This window comes from Mustelus asterias, chromosome 6 (assembly GCF_964213995.1).
Source record: "Mustelus asterias chromosome 6, sMusAst1.hap1.1, whole genome shotgun sequence".
NCBI classification, from domain to species: Eukaryota; Metazoa; Chordata; class Chondrichthyes; order Carcharhiniformes; family Triakidae; genus Mustelus; species Mustelus asterias.
This window is the reverse complement of record NC_135806.1, coordinates 107409147-107431878: the sequence shown is the minus strand read 5'-3', so window position 1 is coordinate 107431878 and position 22732 is coordinate 107409147. Positions and strand designations below refer to the sequence as shown.

At 42.9% G+C, this 22732-nt stretch overlaps 1 protein-coding gene across 3 annotated transcripts in view; it reads right to left on the bottom strand.

The window, feature by feature from the left end:
* Positions 1 to 3476: 3476 nt before the first annotated feature.
* Positions 3477 to 22732, bottom strand: part of oclnb (occludin b) — a 32602-nt gene continuing 13346 nt past the window's right edge. For all 3 annotated transcript variants that reach the window (XM_078214871.1, XM_078214870.1, XM_078214872.1), the window contains exons 5-9: positions 11792 to 11919; positions 9167 to 9379; positions 8891 to 9059; positions 6753 to 6794; positions 3477 to 4502 (exon numbers count right to left, since the gene is read on the bottom strand). In XM_078214871.1, the coding sequence (XP_078070997.1) occupies positions 4401 to 4502; positions 6753 to 6794; positions 8891 to 9059; positions 9167 to 9379; positions 11792 to 11919 (654 nt within the window). In that variant the 3' untranslated portion in view covers positions 3477 to 4400. The remainder of the gene's footprint in view (positions 4503 to 6752; positions 6795 to 8890; positions 9060 to 9166; positions 9380 to 11791; positions 11920 to 22732) is intronic.

Here is a 22732-nt window from a genome sequence, read left to right as displayed (position 1 = left end):
ACAAAAACTTGCAACTATTGTGAACTGTGAGGATAGTGATAGACAAGGGCTGACTGATGAAAGTTACTGCAGAGAAACATCAAATGATACATTTTGGTCGAAATGTGGCTACAGAAACAAAAAGATCGGGAGTTGAGTGGGGGAACTTGTGCACAAATCATTCAGGATAGTGGGCAGGTTGAGAAAGCGGTTAAAAAGAACCTTCATAAAACTGGTTCAGCTTCAATTGAAGTATCGTGGCCAATTCTGGGCACCACACAGGAAGGCTTTGGAGACATAACAAGAATGGTTCCCAGGGATGATAGGCTTCAGTTACATGGAAAGATGTCAAATTGAATCTTTCAAGGTCTTAATGCTTTCACGTCCATCCAGAATACTCTATCTTGCCTTTGAAGGCAGTAATTCGGCCCATTGTGCCCAGGTTGGCTTTCTGCAAGAGCAACTCAGCTGGTCAACTCCTTGCTCTTTCGCTGCAGTATTTTTCTCTTTGGGTGTTTATGAATTCCCTTCAGAAGGTGATGATTGAATCTGCCTCCACCACTCCCATCAACAATGTATTCCAAATTCTAACCACACACTGTGTCATACAAAGCTTTTCCTCATGATGTGGGCAATTCTCCGAGCCCGCTGCGCTGCAGAGACATCCATGGGGGCTGTTTTGCGAGCTTCCCACTGGGTGCCACGGCCTTCGTGCACATCCCAGCCCAAGATGTTTAGTGTCACCAGCTCCGTGCCGGAAATCAACACGGAGATGATTTCAATATTTAAATCAGCATTTTCATCATATTAGCTGGGACTGAAGTCTCCGGGCCCGCTAGTGTCTCTTTCCCCCCACCACTGCCTTGGGGGCAATCGGTGTGGGATCCCACTGCCACTCTGCAATTGGGATTGTGGGCAGAGGGAGGGGGGAATGGTGATTGAGGCTGGCCATCCAGGTTTGGCGGGGGGGGGCGGTCAGGAGATTAGGGCTGTCCCAGGGAGGTCCAAAAGGCCAACAATTGGGGTGTGGGGGATCAGAGGGGCAGTGAGGGTTGTGGGGCTGGCCAGCCATTAGGAGGCTGGCATTGCGGGGCCACTGCGCATGCGCCAATCTCGGTGTTGACAGATAGGCACATGCGCAGTGGCCTGCTCAGTGCTATGCTGCCAGCCTCTCAGGTGGGAATAGGCCCCACCCACTGATTTTCAGAGGGAATCTTGCTAGGGCACTCTGCAGTGCTCAGAGTGTGGAAGATTCATTCTGAAAATCCCGCTTAAAAAAAAGTGGGAGTTACTCCCATTTTCACATGAATTGCAGACCTAGGATTTTTTGGGACAATCCCAGCCGTTGTCTTTGCCATTCACCTTAAATCAGTGTTCCCCAGTTTTTGACCTCAAAAGCAATTTGCAGTTGCAGCCACGTGGGTACAGATTTTTTTTTTTATATACTTTTCCAATTCAATCAAATCAAATCCAATTCAGAGTCTCAACAAGTTGAGACATTTCAGATCCAGGCTGACAAGACAGGGCAAGCGACCAAACCACCCTGTCCTGGGCCTGATCTACATGAGCCAAGCTGATTGGAGAAGGGGGAGGTTCCTCCTCCAAGACTTGAGCTCATTTGCATCTTAGCCAAAAGGCCGAGATGCCGCTTTTAAAAATTGCTTCATATGAAACATATGAAGTCTCAGCGTAACCTAATGACCTCAACCAAGTGCGGCCGACCATGGGCTGCCGACCATGCTACACTTGATCTTAGCCAAAAGGCCGAGAAGCGACGTGGCCATGTGGGTACAGATGAGAAAGCATAGCAATGCTCTCCAGGCTATTTTCTTGCAAGTTCACCCATTCTGGAAGATTTTAAATGCAGTCCATCTGCCCTGCAGAAGCTGCTGTTTTGGGATGATAGCTGTTGAAAGCTTTGCACTGCTTCACTTACAGGCTGACTCATTGATCAGTTTGGACAGACAAGACCTTTTGTTAAGAGGGTCTTGAATAATGCATATGCAAGAACATTGTAGTCACCCAACCTGGAAGTTTCAGTTCACAAGAAGCTCTGTCTCCTTATAGAAACTGCTAACAAGCTGTAATGTTGGGAAAAACCCAAGGCACAGCTTCACAGTTTCAGTGGAATGGTGGCAACTGGGAATTTCCCTAAGAAAATAAAAATTGGATTTAATTATCACACACTTCCTTGCACAAGTCGTTCCCTCTCTCTAAAAGGTGTATGTTTATAATTTATGTAGAAACTCAAGACTTTGGCCCACAGCCAGCTGAAGACATGATCTTCAAGTGGGTATGAAAACATAATGATATTCAGAAATTTAATTAGTATTGGGACACTCAATGCTTATTGAGCTTCATACCTGCAACCATTGCCAAAAGCATACAGTGTGCTTTCTCCTGCAGCCTGGTCTCAACTGTTCAAGTTCCACCCTCTCAAATCCCCAAACTCATCCACAATCATCTGCAGCAGCCAATCTTGTTGCACCTCTCAAATCATTGATCTCAATTGACTTCCTTGCAGTGCATCCCCCTCCCCCCCACCCACCAATAAACACACCAATGTGCAGTCAATTCAAAATTCTCATCCATGTTTGCAAATTCCTCCACCTTCAAAACCTCTCCTCTCGTACATGCTTTGGTCCTCCGACTGTCATCTTTTAAATAAACCTTTTACATCACCTTTTAGGCAGCATGGTGGCACAGTGATTAACACTGCTACTTCACAGCGTCAGGGACCCGGGTTTGATTCCCAGCTTGGGTCACTGTCTGTGCGGAGTCTGCACGTTCTCTCTGCGTCTGCGTGGGTTTCCTCCGGGTGCTCCGGTTTCCTCCCACAGTCTGAAAGATGTGCTGGTTAGGTGCATTGGCCATGTTAAATTCTCCCTCACTGTACCTGAAGAGGCACTTCAGTGTGGCGACTAGGGGATTTTCACAGTAACTTCATTGCAGTGTTAATGTAAGCCAACTTGTGACACTAATGAACAATTTAGAAACTTTTACTCTCATCTTTACTCCAATTCTCTCCCCAATACCCCTTTGGTTTGCTGCTGCTGGAAAAGCCACCATAAAAATGATTCTTTATTGTTCTCTTGTAACTCCTCCACCACTTGGCATTCATTTTTCAGCTGCAAAATAACTTGGGAGAGTTATTGAATTAAAGGTGCTACACAAATGTAAGCTCTTGTGCCATAATGAAGATACTACAGGAAGATGTATTCGTGTACAAATTGAAGAGCACTCTAACCTACGGTTAGCAATCAAACCATTGGAATATTTATTTAATGGTTACAGAGGACTTTAAAAAAACAATTAAAAATGCATATTGCCAAGTGTTAGCAATAGTTAAAATATCTTAATTTCAAAATTCATACTGGTATGTGTAAACAGAGCAGGCAGCTACAAAAATTAGAAGTTATTTTAATGTTCAAATGTTTCACTTGAAGACATTCTGCAAGTGCATCTTGAATACAGTAAAACTCCTTGTAATGAGAACATTAAAAACAAAATATATGAATTTATTAGAGAAACAAAATATTGAATTTGTCCAACAATAACAAAAATAATTTGCATCAAAATTTCAGCTGTATTTGCTTTCAGTTATTTGCCCTGAATATGTTTAATAGGTAGGCTATTTTCCAAAACAAGTTACTTGTGCTGATAAATCAGTACCCACCTTCTAATTATGTTGCCAAAAGATCCCTGATTAGTTGTCCAGCATTAAAACATAATTAAAGCATTTTTACATATCTGAGCACCCACATAATCTTTAACTTCTTTATGTAACCCTAATCGAACTTCAACTTTCATTGACTCATATCGACAGATTGCTGTCCGAATAGATAGTTTATCTGCTGCATTATTGGTAACAGTCTATGGTAAATAATGTCAATTTTCACAATAAGAACAATATTAGGTCTATTTGTGAGACTAAATAGCATCACAATTATACAGAGAATCAATCCTAATGATTTAGATAAATCCCTCACAATGAGAAATAATCAGTGTACATATCAAAACGAATATATATCGACACACTTGTTCTATTTGTGCTGATGTACAGAGCTTTAGTAAAACTAAGTAAAAGTATCAGTAATCATTTCAAATGCCTTACACAAAAGTAGGTCTTTGTCCCTATTTACAGAGCTTATTAAAAATGTCTTCCATTGGACAATTCAAATTGTAGCAAAAGTTTATCAAGTTCTAACTGTTTAAAAATGCACAAGAGAGAAAAATGTTTACAACTTCTCCGGATACTGTATAGGAAAACATCTGAACCCATGCAATTATGTTTTTTTTTTTGGCCCATCAAAACTCCTGGCATTACATCTCATGTGATACAATTAATGGCCACCCCTGCAGGGAAATGAATGCTCAGCTTCATATTTTGTCAAATAGAGAGTAGCTTCAGAATTTGGCATTCAGGGTCTCTGGCTGTCATAGTTGCTGACCATTTGTTTGATGTGAGACAATTTCGTCTTCAGCTGCTTGCAAAGCTTCTTCTTCTCGCGATAATCAGCAGACTGAAAAAGAAGAAAATCAAATGTCTGGAAAATGTAATGGAATATTAAACTAAAGACCAATATTTACCAAACATCCTTACGAGAAGAGATATCAGAGACCAACCAAAAGGCACCAGGGACTAAGTCCCGGAAAATGGGATTAGAATAGAGGGGTGTTTGATGACTGGCACAGACATGATGGGCAAGCCAGTTTCTTTTTCATAAAACACTATAACTATGAGATATCTAAATACTAAATTGGAAGGGTGAACTAGACCTGACAGCTTCGTGAAACGTTGGTTAGAAAACGGCCCAGCTAAGATTCGGTCCACAATGATGTGATCACCTCATTGGTAGCACAGATCTCTAGGAAATGCACTTAGTCACTCGGTTCAATTTCTCTGCAATTATGTAATATTAAACTGCTTATACCATCACCAATGTCTCACGGTAGCACAGTGGTTAGCACTGCTGCCTCACAGTGCCAGGCACCCGGGTTAAATTCCCTGCTTGGATCACTGTCTGTGTGGAGTCGGCACATTCTCCCCATGTCTGCATGGGTTTCCTCCGGGTGCCCCAGTTTCCTCCCACAGTCTGAAAGACTTGCTGGTTAGGTGGATGCTAAATTTAGTCATGCTACATTCTCCCTCAATGTACCCGAACAGGCCCCGGAGTGTGGCGACTAGGCGATTTTCACAGTAACTTAATTGCAGTGTTAATGTAAGCCTACTTGTGACACTAATGAATAAACTTAATGTCACTTGAAAAAATTAAGAGTATTGCTTTTGGTCAAGGAGGGAGATGCAACATCACGTGCTATCACAAACTACAGCAGTTCATGAAAGCAGCTTGCCACCAGCTTCTCAAGGGCAATTAGGGATGGGCAATAAATGCTGGTCTAGCCAGTGATGCCCACATCCTGCATATGAATAAAGAAAAAAACCTATGCTTTGGGTTCGACTTGCTGGCAGGCAAAAAGGTAATTAAATTTATTAAAATTGTCGAGAAACAAAAACATTCACAAGGATCATCACATACTGAATTGAATGGAATCACTGAAGACTTGAGTATCAAGATAAAATCCTCAATATATCGATTAGAAAAGTTGCTGCCTTTTCTTTAGGTTAACCAATATTTGTCATCTGCTTATCGTTTCCATCCAACGGAATTCTGTGTGGAGTTTGCACATTCTCCTCGTGTCTGCGTGGGTTTCCTCCGGGTGCTCCGGTTTCCTCCCACAGTCCAAAGATGTGCGGGTTAGGTTGATTGGCCAGGTTAAAAATTGCTCCTTAGAGTCCTGAGATGCGTAGGTTAGAGGGAATAGCAGGTAAATATGTGGGGGTAGGGCCTGGGTGGGATTGTGATCGGTGCAGACTCGATGGGCCGAATGGCCTCCTTCTGCACTGTAGGGTTTCTATGATTTCTATGAACGTGAAAATAATAAGTGATGAGAATGAGTAAAGGGACATAATGTGGAGATGCCGGCGTTGGACTGGGATGGGCACAGTAAGAATCTCACAACACCAGGTTAAAGTCCAACAGGTTTATTTGGAATCACGAGCTTTCGGAGCGCTGCTCCTTCATCAGGTGAGTCACCTGATGAAGGAGCAGTGCTCCGAAAGCTCGTGATACCAAATAAATCTGTTGGACTTTAACCTGGTGTTGCGAGACTTCTTAATGGGACATAGCTTCAGATGGTTGCCAAGGGGTGTGGTTTTACCCAAGCTGATATGCTAAGCTCGTCTGCAAGGAAACATAGACTGGTAGGAGAGGCACATCACACAAATAGCGTCTCCCAAGTCTGCTGATTTACTACATCTCCCAACCTTTTGCACAGTGGGCAGTATCTTCACTACCTTTAACTAAGAAACAGTTTCACTGGGGCAACAAGCTCAGTAGGAATAGGCAAACAGAAGAATAAAGCAACTGCTGAAACAATTAGGTAGCTAAAGGACTCAAAGAATAGCTCCAGAGGACCAACTTGACATTTCCTTATCATGGGCATTTTTCAATGTTTATATCAAATCGTCTACAAAGTTGGACAGGAAGGAGTGGCAAGTTCCCAAAGCATCATTCACTGACTAGTTGCTTTTTTACAGACAAAATTGCCATGGAAAGTAACTGATTACTTAAATACTGCTCCATAATGTGAAATAAAGAGGAAAAAAAGGCAAGGATTTCTTGCTAGGAGTGTCAGGGAAAGAGTTCACACAATATGGTTGAAGTTTTATTTATCAAACAGTTAGTAGAATTAAAGTTTAGACTACTCACATTCTTCACTTCTTTTATTCTGTTATATTCAGCAGCAATAATCTGAAGATAGAGGTAGAAAAGAAACATTAAGCACAAAGTAATGCTCTGGACTTCAGGAACAAGGGAGGAGTGGCGCAGTGGTAAGGTTGTTGGACAAGTCCCCAGAGGCTCAGAGTCATGCTCTGGAGACTTGGGTTTGAATCCAACCACGGCAGATGGTGAAATTTGAAGTCAATTTTTAAAAAACATATGGAATTAAAAGTCTGATGATGACTATGAAACCATTGTTGATTGTTGTAAAAACCCATCTGGTTCACTAGCGTCCTTTAGGGAAGGAAATCTGTCATCTTTACCCGGTCTGGCCGACACGCGATTCCAGATCCACAGCAACGTGGTTGACTCTTAAATGTCCCCAGGGATGGGCAATAAATGCTGGCCCAGCCAGCGATGCCCACATCACAGGATTAAATACATATTTATGTTCTTGTTTGAAGAACTGAATATTAGATTCACAAACTACCATGCAAATGTACCAGTAAAAAAACACAACTCTCCCACCAAAAAGCCGTGAATGTGGAGTCCCATTGAGGTCAGATAGAGGCAGCATCTGTTCCTTGATTTGGGGATGACGCCGACTCAGGGTCAGGAGCTTTTGCTATGGTTCCTCATGTGACGGAGATCAGCAAGATTATGAGATGAGGGCATCGAGAGATATAGATAAAAGGCAGGTAAATTGAGCTGAGTAATGGCAGATTTGCTCGTGAGGCTCAATGGTGTAAATGTTCCTGCCCCCACTCCAGAGGAGTGGATAATGTATATTATTGTGCAGTGCCATAGAGTAACAAAATGCAAGTTTACACTCCCTGTTTTCACACGCTGAATTTCTGATTATGACAAATTCAATAAAAGCTATTTATAAGAGTTCTTGGGTGCTCGGATGCCCTTGTTGGTAAAGAGGGTACACAACAGAGCCAGGTTTGATGCACAATTTTTGGTGAGATACCCAATTTAAGCTGGTCCACCAACACAACTGATTGCAGCTTCTCGAGTTTGCAAAGGAATGGGGAACAAGCTCATATTCCTAGTTGTTATTGCCTCAATCTCTTCTAGAAAGTAAGCACTGAAGTCTGGCGGGGATGTGCTAGGGCTTGGTTGTGATGCTGCCCCTCCCCATGTCTACCAACGCTCATCACCAAACTGTCCAGATGAAAAATGGCCCTTTGGGCATTAAATGGTCATGTTCTCCAAGCAAACAGAAATTTCCTAGAAGGTGCACATTTGTACTTCAATCTCCTGAATAATGCCCCGCATGCCAACATTTTGAGATGAATCACAGATGCAGCGAATAGTGCGATTTGTTTTCTTCCGGCTTTTCATTTGATGGGGGAAAAGTCAATGCGAAAATTGGTACTCCTATTTTCATATTCACACTAGCTTTTGCTCACATTATGTAGATTCCAGTGAGAGCTTCCCTCTTGCAAGTGCCAAGGCATTTAAATACAAGGAGGAAAAGCAAGGAGTCTCCTCTCAGTGTAAATCAAGACATGACCAACAATTAGTGCCAAATGTGGGAAAAGTAAGTAAAACCTTGCAAATGGGACTTGGGTTTTGTGAGGTTGTGTGTATCATGTGGTCTGCTTTAATGCCATGTTTCTAAAGTGAGCCCAAAGAATCTTTCCTCGTGTCTGAATTTTAAAGTGGTACATAGTAAAGACCTCAAGCACATTGGGAATGAACAAGTTATATATTGTTTTTCCTGTATGGTTTAACAGCAGATATCCTAAGATTTAAAAAAAATCTCTTACAAGCCACTCATGCCACAGCTCCCACTGCTGCGAGGTCGGAGAATTTGGCACCCCACCAAATCTCCGTTTACTGCACCGGGATAGGTGTGTGCAGCCGGCGTGAATGGCCGTAACATTCCAGCCTGAGGCCTAATTCGACAATGGGATTCATCCCAGTATTCTGACCAGCTCAAGAAGAGCATTCGTTCTGGACTATGAACAGGTTACACGCTAACCCCTTAGTCAGAGGACACTGGTACATTTATTTATTTTAAATCTGGCAGTACCACACCAGTTATTTAAATTCTCCTAAGTATCCTACTTTTAGATGTTATTTTCCCCCAATTCGTCACCACAAGATTCAAGACAGACCTGATACTGCTCATCATCCTCAGTCTCATCAATCTGCTTGTCCAATTGGGAAAACTGCTTGTTGATTTCATCCAGTTCAGCCTGCAGACGCTTGTATCGCTGATGATCATTGTCAAACTCCCTCTTGTAATCTTGTCTCTGCTGGTCTGAGGTGATTGGTGGGTATTGGCTGCAAATCAAGTTCAATGATCATCAATACAACCATTTCACAGAAAGGTGAGAATTACAATCTTTCGTAACTGACAAAAACGGCCCCCAGAGCAAGTTCCTTAGTACCTTTCCAAATCTTCGTCGTCCAGTTCATCACAGGATTCGGCACCAGTTGTATAATCTGTTTCGTAGTCCTCAGTCTCCGGTCTTTTTGCTCTACCTGGCCTTCTCTTGTGGCGTGGCTTCTTCTGTGAAGGTGGTTTGCTCTCATCAGACTCTCTGCCGGACCAATGTGGAGCTGGTTGCTCCCGCATCAGTGGAACTGAAACTTCAGGATCACTGCAACACAAAAGGTTTAAAGCAGAAAAATGACATTTTATGCCAGCCAATGTAGTTGTCCTTTAACGGATTTGTTTACAGCAGTTTTAACACACTCTTATTACAGAATCGCTACACTGCACAAAGAGGCCATTTGACCAATCGTGTCGGCACCATCTCTCCAAACAAGCATTGTGACTTGGTTCCATTCCCCCGCCTTTTCCCCATACCCTTGCACGTTGCTCCTATTAACACTGCCTTCACCACACTTCCAGGCTGTGCATTCTGGACTCAAACTACTCATTGTGTGAAAGTTTTTTCTGACATCACATTTGCTTCTTCTGCAAATCACTTCAAATCTGCGCCCTCTTGTTCTTGATCCTTTTACGAGCAGAAACAGTTTCTCCCTTTCTACTCTGTCTAGCCCCCTCATAATTTTGAACATCTCAATCAAATCTCTTCTTAGTCTTCTCCTCTCCAAGGAGAACAGTTCCAACTTCTCCAATCTATCCCCATAACTGAAGTTTCTCATCCCTGGAACCATTCTTCTAACCCACTTCTGCATTCTCTCCACACATCTTTCCATAGTGTGGCACCCAGAACTGTGCACAATATTCCCACTGAGGTCTAATCAGAGTACAGTAAAAGTCCAGCATAACCTCCTTGCTCTTGTATTAATTGCTCTCTTCACCTGTCCTGCCACCTTCAATGATCTATGTACATATATACCCAGGTGTCTCTGGTCTTGCACCCCCTTTAAGAATTTTACCCCTTATTTTATATTGTTCCTCTATGTTTTTTCCTATCGAAGTGCATCACCTCACACTTCTCTGCATTGAACTTCATCTGCCACCTATCTGCCCACCCCACACCAGCTTATCTACATCCTCTTAAAGTTCTACACTGTCTTCTTCACAGTTTACAATACATCAAAGTTTTGTGTCATCCACAAACTTTGAAATTGCCCCCTGTGCACAAGATCTAGATCATTAATATACATCTGGAAAAGCAAGAGTCCCAATATCAAACCCTGGGGAATTCCACAAAACTTTCTCCAACTCAAAAATATCCATTAACTGTTACTTTGTTTCCTATTATTCAGCTAATTTTGTATCCACGTTGCTACTGTCCCTTTTACTTTATGTGCTATAACCTTTTTTAGCAAGTCTGTTGTGTGGCACTGTATCAAATGTCTTCTGAAAGTCCACGTCTACCACAACAGCATTGCCTTCATTGTCCCATTCTGTTACCTCCTCAAAAAACTCTAGCAAGTTAGTTAAACATGATTTCCCGGTTAGAAATCCATGCTGAACCTGCATTTTTTCATGTGACTACTAACTCTATCCTGAATATTTTTTTCTCGAAGCTTACCCACCACTGATGTTAAACTGACTGGCCTGTAATTCCTTGCAACCTTTTTTGAACAAGAACATATCATTTGCAATTCTCCAGTCCTTTAGCACCTCCCAGAGTCTAGAAGATTGAAAGACTATGGCCTGTCCCAGTGCAATTTCCATTCTCACTTCTTTCAATACCCTTGGATACATCTCATCTGGTGCCTTGTCAACTTTCAGTATCAACAGTCTGTTCAACACTTCGAACCCTGCTAGGGACAGAGTTTCCTCCTCTGCCACCATATCCTAGGTAGATCTACTTCCTTGTTACAGGCAAATGCAAAGTATTAAGCCATGTGTAAATTTGCTTTTCAGTCCCTTTTCAGCCCTAATCATCCTTTTACCATATTTTTCCTACTTTATACCTATTGAAGACTTTGGGATTCCCCTTTATGTTGGTTGCCTGTCTTTTCTCATAATCCCTCTTTACTTCTCTAATGAGCTTTTTCACCTCCCCTTTGAACCTAAATATAATGCTAAAGGGAAAAGAGGTGACTGCAGTGTCCCACTCTCCTGCTCTGCCCTTAGGAAAAGAATGGACTCACAATGGGCAACAATTCTATATACATTATCAGCATCTCACTGGTATGAATCATAGAATCCCTACAGTGCAGAAAGAGGCCGTTTGGCCCATCAAGCCCGCACTGACAACAATCCCACCCAGGCTCTATCCCTGTATTTACCCTGCTAATCTCCCTGACACTAAGGGGCAATTGAGCACAACCAATCAACCTAACCTGCACACCTTTGGACCCTATAGCTGTGCTTCAATACAGATTACATTGAGAGGATGAAAGAGAAAATAAACAATGCCTGAGTGATTGTTTTTACACAACTCTAAAGCTCCGTTAATAGATTTGTTGACAGGGTATATATGATTTAACAACACTAGGTCTCAAGAGAGAAATAGATGAGATCATCGTGTCTATATTTGTGAGCATTTAAAATTACAAACAAGTCAGCAAATAAAAAGTAGGGACTGAAACTTCAGACAATAAGGAATAACACTAATCAGGACGTCAGAACAAGCTGTACTTACTGAGTTGGTTGGACATCATTAGGCCATGTTCTGTTGGGCTCATAGCCCGAGCCATACAAGGAACCATTAGGTTTGTATGAAAATCCATCTAATGCTAGTTCCTCAGGAACTCCAGATACATTATTCACCTTGAAAAGGACAACAGAATCATAATGAAATATTCTTTTATGAAGGATAATACATTTGATAATATTTATAGAATGGGGGGGTGGGGGTGAGCTAATAGGTTGTGATGAACAAAGCATCGTAGCTGTGAGGGACAGCTCGGTGGATAGGATATTAGTATGTAGATAGGCTGGAAAATTGGGCGGGGATCCTGGATTCAGGATTCAATCCTGGACCGGGGAGCGGCGTGGGCTTGGAGGGCCGAAGGGCCTGTTCCTGTGCTGTATTGTTCTTTGTTCTTTGTTTGTATTTATAGAGTGATTAAGTCATTTTCCAATTTCCATTTGGGAATACAGTTTGATGGATTCAACCTCTGCTACCAAGTTGTCGGGCAAACAGACATCCCGATTCCCAAGTGCCTTCAGCAGTGACTGCCCAGATTGGGAAAATGAGCAGAATGAGGACTGTTCATCATCATCAATACACTAACACAGCATTATCCAGGAGGCTTCACTTCACTTTATTCATTTAAAATTTATTTTTTTAAAAGGCCAAACACATCTGCTGTTTGCCTCTGGAATGTATAAGGGGTGGCACAATGGCACAGTGGTTAGCACTGCTGCCTCACAGCGCCAGGGCCCGGGTTCGACTCCTGGCTTGGGTCACTGTCTGTGCAGAGTCTGCACGTTCTCCTCGTGTCTGCGTGGGCTTCCTCTGGGTGCTCCGGTTTCCTCCCACAGTCAGAAAAACGTGCTGGTTAGGTGCATTGACCATACTAAATTCTCCCTCAGTGTGCCTGAACAGGCATCAGAGCATGGCGACTAGGGGATTTTCACAGTAACTTCATTGCAGCGCTAATGTAAACCTACTTGTGACATTAATAAATAAACTCTTAATCTCTACAGTGGAGAAGGAGGCCATTTTGATCATCAAGACTACACCAAATGTCCGACAGAGCATCTTACTCAGGCACACCTTCCTTGCCCTATCCCTGTAACCCCACGCATTTACCCCGCTAATCCCCCTAACCTACACATATTGGGACACTAAGGGATAATTTTGGACTGTGGGAGGAAGCCAGAGAATCCAGAAGAAATCCACACAGACACAGGGAGATTGTGCAAACACCACGCAGACAGTCAGTCAAGGTGGAATTGAACCCAGGTGCCTAGTGCTGTGAGGGAGCAATGCTAACCACCATGCCACCCCATAGCTTAGCTTCTTCATATTTTTTCCATTCAGCCCACTGGATCACCATCAAAATAATTTATCAGATCTTACAATTCTGTGCTGGCATTCCATCTATATATAAACACACACATCTCCTTCTTACACAGTCCCCAGGATCAAGGATGACTTGCTTCCACTTTACTTTGTTGATAAGTGCAATCTGTCGACTCTGCTACACGCGGGATAAGTGGTCCGAGGGGCTGGATAGATGGATTGTTTGAGGTTTGTGTGCTCCACCTCTCTTCTACAACATCCTGACAAGCCTGTTTGGTGCCTTCCTGGAATCTCCATTTTGAGCAGACACAAGCCAGGTTCTCCCATGAGTCAGCATAGTGTTACCACAGTGCTACCTCCTCCGGGTGCTCCGGTTTCCTCCCACAGTCTAAAGATGTGTGGGTTACGTGGATTGGCCATGATAAATTACCCCTTAGTCAGGGGGATTAGCAAGGTAAATACATGGGGTTATAGGGATAAGGATTGGATGAGATTGTCGGTGCAGGCTCGATGGGCCAAATGGCCTCCTTCTATGATTCTAAAGTTTAAGTCTAATGTTACTAAAAGGCATGGATGAGGATTTTAGCAGCAGAAGTGTTGAGGGAAGGGCAGAATCAAATTACAGAGCATAATCAGAGTCTTTCTCCCAGGGTCGAAGGGCTAATTACTCGAGGACACAGGTTGAAAGTGAGAGGGGGAAAGGGGCAAATTTTTCACAGAGGGTGGTGAATGCCTGGAACGCATTGCCGGAGGAGGTGGTGGAAGCAGATTCTGTAACAACATTCAAGAGGCATCTGGATCGATACATGAATAGGCAGGGAATAGAGGGATATGGACCATGTAGAGGCAAGAAAATATTAGCTTAGAGAGGCATCTGTGTCGGCACAGACTTGGTGGGCCAAAGGGCCTGTTCCTGTGCTGTACTGTTTTTTGTTCTTTGTTAGCCATCTTGATGATGGAGCAGATATGGCCAATTGCTCAGCTTGGAGTCAAATGCAACACCAAGTCAGTAAATGGCTGGGTTTGGGTTCAGACAGTTGCCAGGATTACATACTGGCTTCAATCGAAGTTTGCATTTTCTTTCCTCGATATTCAAATTTTTCACCTTGCCACATTTTCCATACACTTAGGATGATTTTTTAAAACAATGTAAACACAGTAGGTAGAATTCCACTCCTCCCCCGGTTGGGGAACCTGCCGCAGGGGTCACCATCTGCGGGACCGAAAGATCCTGCCAGTGGGAACGCTTGGAAAATTCAGCACAATCTATTTTGACCAGGGCCCTATGAGTGAATCATTAACCAATCTTTTCTTTCCTCAGATGCTGCTTTGCATTTTTCCAGCAACATGTTTGGTGATAACCAAAACCATGTACAATATGTAACTGTTAATTCATTAATTTGATGATGTATCCAGGTATTCGTATGGGAAAAAATATTTACTTCATTGAAGATTAGTTCCTAGCCGTAAACAAAATGCTGCTTTGTCGGCTCCATCAACATATAATAATTTTGCTGTCACCAGCTTTCCATTCTGTACAGTGTTTTTTTTAAAGACGCCAAATTATCTGTTGCAATACCGATCATATGCAACTTCAGCTAGATCCCACTTCAAAATAAATTGACATAAATCAGACTTAACCTGGTCAGAAATAAGGAGCCAACCCAACCTATTAATGCCTTTTCTCTCTCTCTCTCTCCTTTTGCAGAGGCCCTGTAACAGAAATGACTACTTCGTACACCAAAAGGAACTATACCCTACCTGTGTCATGGTATCTTATATAACGTCCAATAGAAGCTTTACAAAAGGTTGACTGGATTTCCAGACTGGTGTCTCTATTTTTACTACCATTTGTACCAGGGTTCATTTTGCCAATTCGCCCTAATTTTATTCTACCAGTTTTGCCCAAGTAACCATTGTTTTGTACTATCAAGGACAGACTGTAGGCTGGCTATTTGGCTGTGAGAGCATCAACAACAAATCCTGCCCACTTGCCAGTAAGAAACACTGGACAGAAATCGGGAACAAGGACGGTGGGTGCTTTTTCTTCTCCCAAGCCTGAAGCACTGAGGACAGGTTTAATCTTTCGTGAGGACTTGCCGAAACTGCTCTCCACTCCACAGTTACAAATAAATCCAGGAAGAATTTCTGGAGAAATTTCTTCAGCCAGAGAGGGTGGTTAGAATATGGAACTCACTACTACAGGGAGTAGTGGAGCTGAACAGCACACACACATTTAAGGAGGAAAGCAGGTAAGTATGTGAGCGGGAAATGAAAAAAAGGATATATTGATGGTGATGAGCTGAAGTAGGATGGAAGGAAGCCTGTGTGGAGCATCATGACAAAGCCCCTTGATGCTGAATTGGCCTACTTGCCGGAAATTCTGTGTAATACCAATTTAGAAATGTGACACTAATTGCAAACTTTAAAAAAAAACACACATGCACAAAATCTAAGCAGTTGATTTGCTTTGAAGCCCTTACAATGCTAATCCATAGCCAGCCATAAATCACCTGGTCTACTTGCTTTCTAAAAAAATTCCCCATCAAACTAAGTTGTGAGGCCAGACTATTGTACAGGATAGCAAGGAGGTTGGAAAATGCAGAAAGGTAATTGAGAACTAGTGATTAGGTGACACCAAGCTGTTTTTCCATAGCAACATGTCAGAGATTAGTATTTCAGTGTGTGAGCTACAGGTACAAATCCTTCGGGTATTGCCACACCAATTTAATCTTTTGGAAGGGGCAGGGGGGGGGGGGGGGGGGGGGGTGGCACAAATAAGGTACAAAGGTTTATTTATGTTATTATTTATTAGTGTCACAAGTAGGCTTACATCAACATTGCAATGAAGTTATTGTGAAAATCCCCTAGTCGCCACACTCTGGCACCTGTTTGGGTGCACTGAGGAAGAATTTAGCATGGCCAATAAACCTATACAGCACGTCTTTTGGATTGTGGGAGGAAACAGGAGCACCCGGTGGAAACCCATGGAGACACGGGGAGAACGTGCAGACTCTGCACAGACCGTAACCCAAGCTGAGAATCGAACCCAGGGGCCCTGGCGGTGAGGCAGCAGTGCTAACCACTGTGCCACAAAGAATGGAAATAATTCCTCTATCGAAACATTGGATAGCTTTGTGATTTGTTTTATAGTTTTTCATGGCTAATGGCTTTACAGATCCAACTGTAATTGAAATTTCATTCAATTCTTTTCCTTGAAGTGTACACGGAATTGTACACAAACATATAATATGAAACACATACATTATCTATCTCCATATGATTTAGCAATCTGCAGCATATACTAATTAACAATTTCAGGCCTTTTCTCTTCAGGAATGGTAAACCTGTTCTACAGGTTGCAAATGTATATCTATATATCTTTAATTTTCTTGCCTTTTTCTCGGTCTGGGCCTCTCACACTCTTCTGTCCTGTTAATGGCTTTCCATTGCCTCATCAAGATCATTATCCAACTCAACTGTCTTCTATTTAATAAAAGCAAAATACAGCAGATGCTGGACATCTGAAATAATGTCTTATATTGAGCAGATCCTCGGCTGATTAATTTCTTCTGTCACTGGATTGATTGTCAGTGGCAACATTATCCCATTACCCCAGCTAAAATATTGACTTCTCTTTCAGGCTGACACAAATCATCTTTTTACAGTTGCTCAAATAGCTAGAAATTATTTTCCATCTTTCAACTGTACATGATCAACCTGTGAATAATAAAATGTAACAATTTCCCTCGGTAACCCTGGTTTCCAGAAGACAGCTTTCCTTTCCTTCTCTATGTACAGTAGGCTTTGTCTGTGTAGCGCAAGAAACAATACTCTTCACTGTATATTAATACATGACAATAATAAATCAAATCAGCAACTTAAACCTCTACTATACAGATGCTAAATTAGATTGAATTCACACCCAGAAGATACCCTAGCAAAAGGAAGGATTTATTGCACTTAAGTAGCACCTTGCATGACCTTAGGACATCCAAAAATGCTTTGTAGGCAATTAAGCACTTTTAAGTGTAGTCACGCTTATAATGCAGGAAACACAGAAACCAATTTACGGACAGCAAGCTCCTGCAAACAGCAATGTGATAATGACCAGATAATCTTTGATTTAATTTGATTTATTGTTACATGTATTAACATACAGTGAAAAGTATTGTTTCTTGCGCGTAAAGCCTACTGGTCATAGAGAAGGAAACGAGAGAGTGCAGAATGTAGTGTTACAGTCATAGGTAGGGTGTAGAGAAAGATCAACTTAATGCAAGGTACGGCACTGGGGGGCGGCACGGTAGCACAGTGGTTAGCACTGCTGTTTCACAGCTCCAGGGACCTGGGTTCGATTCCCGGCTTGGGTCACTGTCTGTGTGGAGTTTGCGCATTCTCCTCGTGTCTGCATGGGTTTCCTCCGGGTGCTCCGGTTTCCTCCCACAGTCCAAAGATGTGCGGGTTAGGTTGATTGGCCATGCTAAAAAATTGCCCTTAGTGTCCTAGGATGCGTAGGTTAGACGGAATAGTGGGTAAAAATATGTAGGGATATGGGGGTAGGGCCTGGGTGGGATTGTGGTCGGTGCAGACTCGATGGGCCGAATGGCCTCTTTCTGTGCTGTAGGGTTTCTAAGATTCTAAGTAAGTCCATTCAAAAGTCTGACAGCAGCAGGGAAGAAGCTGTTCTTGAGTCGGTTGGTACGTGACCTCAGACTTTTGTATCTTTTTCCTGACGGAAGAAGGTGAAGGAGAGAATGTCGGGGGTGCGTGGGATCCTTAATTATGCTGGCTGCTTCGCCGAGGCAGTGGGAAGTGTAGACAGAGTCAATGGATGGGAGGCTGGTTTGCGTGATGGATTGGGCTACATTCACGACCTTTTGTAGTTCCTTGCAGTCTTGGGCAGAGCAGGAGCCATACCAAGCTGTGATACAACCAGAAAGAATGCTTTCTATGGTGCATCTGTAAATGTTGGTGAGAGTCGTAGCTGACATGCGGCACGGTAGCACAGTGGTTAGCACTGCTGCTTCACAGCTCCAGGGACCTGGGTTCGATTCCCGGCTTGGGTCACTGTCTGTGTGGAGTTTGCACATTCTCCTCGTGTCTGCATGGGTTTCCTCCGGGTGCTCCGGTTTCCTCCCACAGTCCAAAGATGTGCGGGTTAGGCTGATTGGCCATGCTAAAAAAATTGCCCCTTAATGTCCTGAGATGTGTGGGTTAGCGGGTAGATATGGGGGTAGGACCTGGGTGGGATTGTGGTCGGTGCAGACTCGATGGGCCAAATGGCCTCTTTCTGCACTGTAGGGTTTCTATGATTCTTTCTATTTCCTTAGTCGGTTTTAGATATGTAGATTGAGGGATAAATATTGGCCAGGGCACCAAGAATAAATTTGTTCTGGTCGCAGAATAATCCACCTGGATCTCTATTGCCAGGATAAGAGAATTGGATTTAGTAGTGTAAATGCCAGCACTGTGTGTATACGCATGTCACCTGGAATCAAATCTAAATAAAGGTAAAAGGTTGCCGTAGTCCCTGATGACAATAAGTTGTGACTGGTGGTGATTAAACAAGATGTGGAGATGCCGGCGTTGGACTGGGGTAAACACAGTAAGAAGTCTCACAACACCAGGTTAAAGTCCAACAGGTTTATTTGGTAGCACAAGCCACTAGCTTTCAGAGAGCTACCCATTCATCAGGTAAGTGGGAGTTCTGTTCACAAACAGGGCATATAAAGGCACAAACTCAATTTACAAAATAATGGTTGGAATGCGAGTCTTTACAGGTAAAGACTGTAAAGACAACGGATGAATGAACACTGCTCGACAATCACCAGGCAAGAGTGTTCTCTTCCTGTTGGGGAACACTTCAGCGGTCACGGGCATTCAACCTCTGATCTTCGGGTAAGCGTTCTCCAAGGCGACCTTCACGACACACGATAACGCAGAGTCGCTGAGCAGAAACTGATAGCCAAGTTCCGCACACGAGGACGGCCTCAACCGGGATCTTGGGTTCATGTCACACTATCTGTAACCCCCACGACTCGCCTGGGCTTGCAAAATCTCACTAACTGTCCTGGCTGGAGACAATACACATCTCTTTAACCTGTGCTTAACCCTCTCTCCACTCACATTGTCTGTACCTTTAAGACTTGGTTACCTGTAAAGACTCGCATTCCAACCAATATTTTGTAAATTGAGTTGGTGTCTTTATATGCCCTGTTTGTGAACAGAACTCCCACTTACCTGATGAAGGGGCAGCGCTCCGAAAGCTAATGGCTTGTGCTACCAAATAAACCTGTTGGACTTTAACCTGGCGTTATGAGATTTCTTACTGTGATCAAACAACTCAGGTAAGGGGCAAAGTTGAGAAATTCATGAATAACCTCAACCGGTACGGTACGGGGTGTTGCTCTGCATTCCTTACCAGCTGTCTAGCCAACTGAGCTAAACGCCAATGTAAAGGCAGTTTCATATTCACCTTAGGAGGAGGTGTTTTCCCCCCTCAGAGTTCCAGACTATAACCCAGTGCTGACCCTTTCAGGTTCATTAAGACCAATCATAAGGAAATCTGTTATAAAAGCTTAAAATGTTGTAAGGCACACAATAGGCTAAAAATAAACAAGCAGAAAGGATATTATGATTAATGTTTTCAGTATATAATTCTTTGTCAGAACTGGGTATTCTGTTGAAGAATCATAACCTGAAAAAAAAACATCCGCATTTTCTTCCTCCCTTCACCGAGACTGCCTGATCTGCTGCATGTCTCAAACATTTTCTGATTTTAATTTAGATATCTCACACTTGCATTTTGCAGAGAAGACTCATTTTTGCTTAAATATAAACCCATAGCAGCCTCCCAGTTTCTTGCAAACACAATTGAGTGATAATGAAGCAAATACTTAAAAACTTTACAGATGAATGCAAACACAGATGGGGGACATTCAGAATTACAAACTGCTTTTCAATGTGTTGTTTTCAAACACTGGGATGCATCCAACAATAGCCCACAAAACCGGTTGCCCAAGTTTCCATTCCAAATGATTGAAATGCCATCGGGAACCATTTCAGGGCTGTTTACGCAACTGAACTGGGCTAGAGATTTCAAAATGGCTTCAATCAGTCAGAATTCTTGCCCTTCATTTTTGGGAGGGGAACTCAAGCTGCCAAGATCAAATTGCAATTGAAAAGTTCACTTCCAGCAAACATATGTGAAGTGAGTCTTATGTACATGCACTGCCTCGGCTTCTCACTGGGACACAATAGCAGTTGTGCTTTAAAACGCAGGAGCAGGAGTAGGCCATTTGGCCCTTCTAAGAATTCTTATTGAATTCTGCCATTCAATAAGATCGTGGCTGATCTGGTTGTGGTTTCAACTCCATTTTCCTGTCTGTCCCCCATAATCCTCGACTCCCTTCTATTAATTCAGCCTTGAATAAATTCAATGACCCAGTCTCCACTGCTTCCTGGGAAGAGAATTCAACATACTAACCACCCTCTTTAAAAAAAACCTCTCCTCATCTTAGTATTAAAAGGTTCACCTCTTATTCTTAAAAAGTGTGTCCCCTAATACTACCACAAGTGGAAACATTCTCCTGGTATCTAACCTGTCAAGTTCCCTCAGGATGTTTCAATAAGATCATCTTTCATTTTTCTAAATTCCAAACAAAACTTTTTGTAAATTGATTATTTTATTTTTCTTTCCAATTTCTTCACTCTTAAGGCACCGACTATATTAGAATGAAGAATAGAGAAAAAACTGGGCTATTTCATAGTTAGTCAATCAAGTTTATTTATTAGTCACAAGTAAGACTTACATTAACACTGCAATGAAGTTACTGTGAAATTCCCCCAGTCGCCACAGTCCAGTGCCTGTTCAGGTCAATGCACCTAACTAGCACATCTTTCAGAATGTGGGGGGAAACTGCAGCACCCGGAGAAAACCCACACAGACACGGGGAGAACGTGCAAACTCCACACAGACTGACCCAAGCCGGGAATCGACCCCAGGTCCCTGGCGCTGTGAAGCAACAGTGCTAACCACTGTGCCACCGTGCTGCCTCAATACTATGATGTACAGAAAAAATAGGTTAATTGTAATCTAGCTTCCAACTAGCACCGGGCCAACACCTCTCTCTGCTGGAGCTCAGTGAACAGTTCCCCACTAACTAGATGATGATAAGTGTATTCCCATTTAAAAGGGTTAAAGAAGTTAAGATAAAGGCAGCTGAAAATAGGACAAAACCTATCACAGAAAAATGAATAAACTGAAACGGAAAATGAAGCAGAGGTCATCCACAAAAGACCAGAATTCCAGGAATGAATACATGGGGCAATAAATCAAAGATTTTGACATAAACACAGATTAGGGTTTTAGTGAGAATGATGCAGGAGAGGAGGCTACAGAAATTAGAGAATTAGATGTTAAGACTTGCTAGTCGCCAGAACATGGGGCTTCAAACTGGAATTGGGGACCAAATAAAAAGGACATCGATGTTGTAGGCCATCTGGCACAGGCAGATAGAGGGAAGGGCAATCACTAGCGAGGTTAGTGTGTTTCTGGCAGAGGTTGGACATGAAAACTCCTTTTTTAATCCAATGTTTAATCAGAACAAATTCTGCCTTATCTCCAACAATACGGGACAAGGTACCGGAGGAACATGTGGATTGCAGGGGAGTGACGTGGTTCAGCTAGTGGATATCAGAAGATGGATGTTAACAGACTCTTCAAAGTTGCCAAAGGAGCAATGTGTAAATCTGTAAACAGAGGAGGAGATAGAACTTTGGTTCCACTAAAGATGGGCGAGTGGCTGTGAATGAGAAGAAATTACTGGGGGAGAGACATGTAAGGACAGTGTCAGGAGATAAATCACAGCAGGGAGGCCAACAGGACAATAGCACGATTGACTCCACTGAACACTATGGAGGGACAAGGAAGAACATTACACTGCAGTCACAGGATATCACTGGCATCTTTAACACATGTGTTAAAGAGATGCCGGCGTTGGACTGGGGTAAACACAGCAAGAAGTTTAACACCAGGTTAAAGTCCAACAGGTTTATTTGGTAGCAAAAGCCACACAAGCTTTCGGAGCCTTAAGCCCCTTCCTCCTTTGGTAGCAAAAGCCACACAAGCTTTTGGAGCCTTAAGGAAGGGGCTCAAGGCTCCGAAAGCTTGTGTGGCTTTTGCTACCAAATAAACCTGTTGGACTTTAACCTGGTGTTGTTAAACTTCTTACTATCTTTAACACAGGCAAACTCTGTGTGCAATGGGCAGAAACAAGAATTATTTTTAAAAATTCCTTCATAGGATGTGGGGGTCACTGGCTTGCCCAGTCCTAATTACCCTGAGAAGATGGCGTGTCTGCTGCCCTTGTCTTTCTGGATGGTAATGGTTGTGGTTTGGAAGGTGCTGTCTAAGGAGGCTTGGTGAGTTTCTGCAGTGCATCTTGTCGATGGCAGACACTGCTGCCACTGTGTGTCAGTGGTGGAGAAAGTGCATTTTTGTGGATCTGATGTCAATGAAGTGGGCTACTTTGTCCTGGATGGTGCTGAGCTTCTGCGTGTTGTTGCTGCTGCTGTACTCATTCAGGCAAATAGAGAGTATTCCATCACACT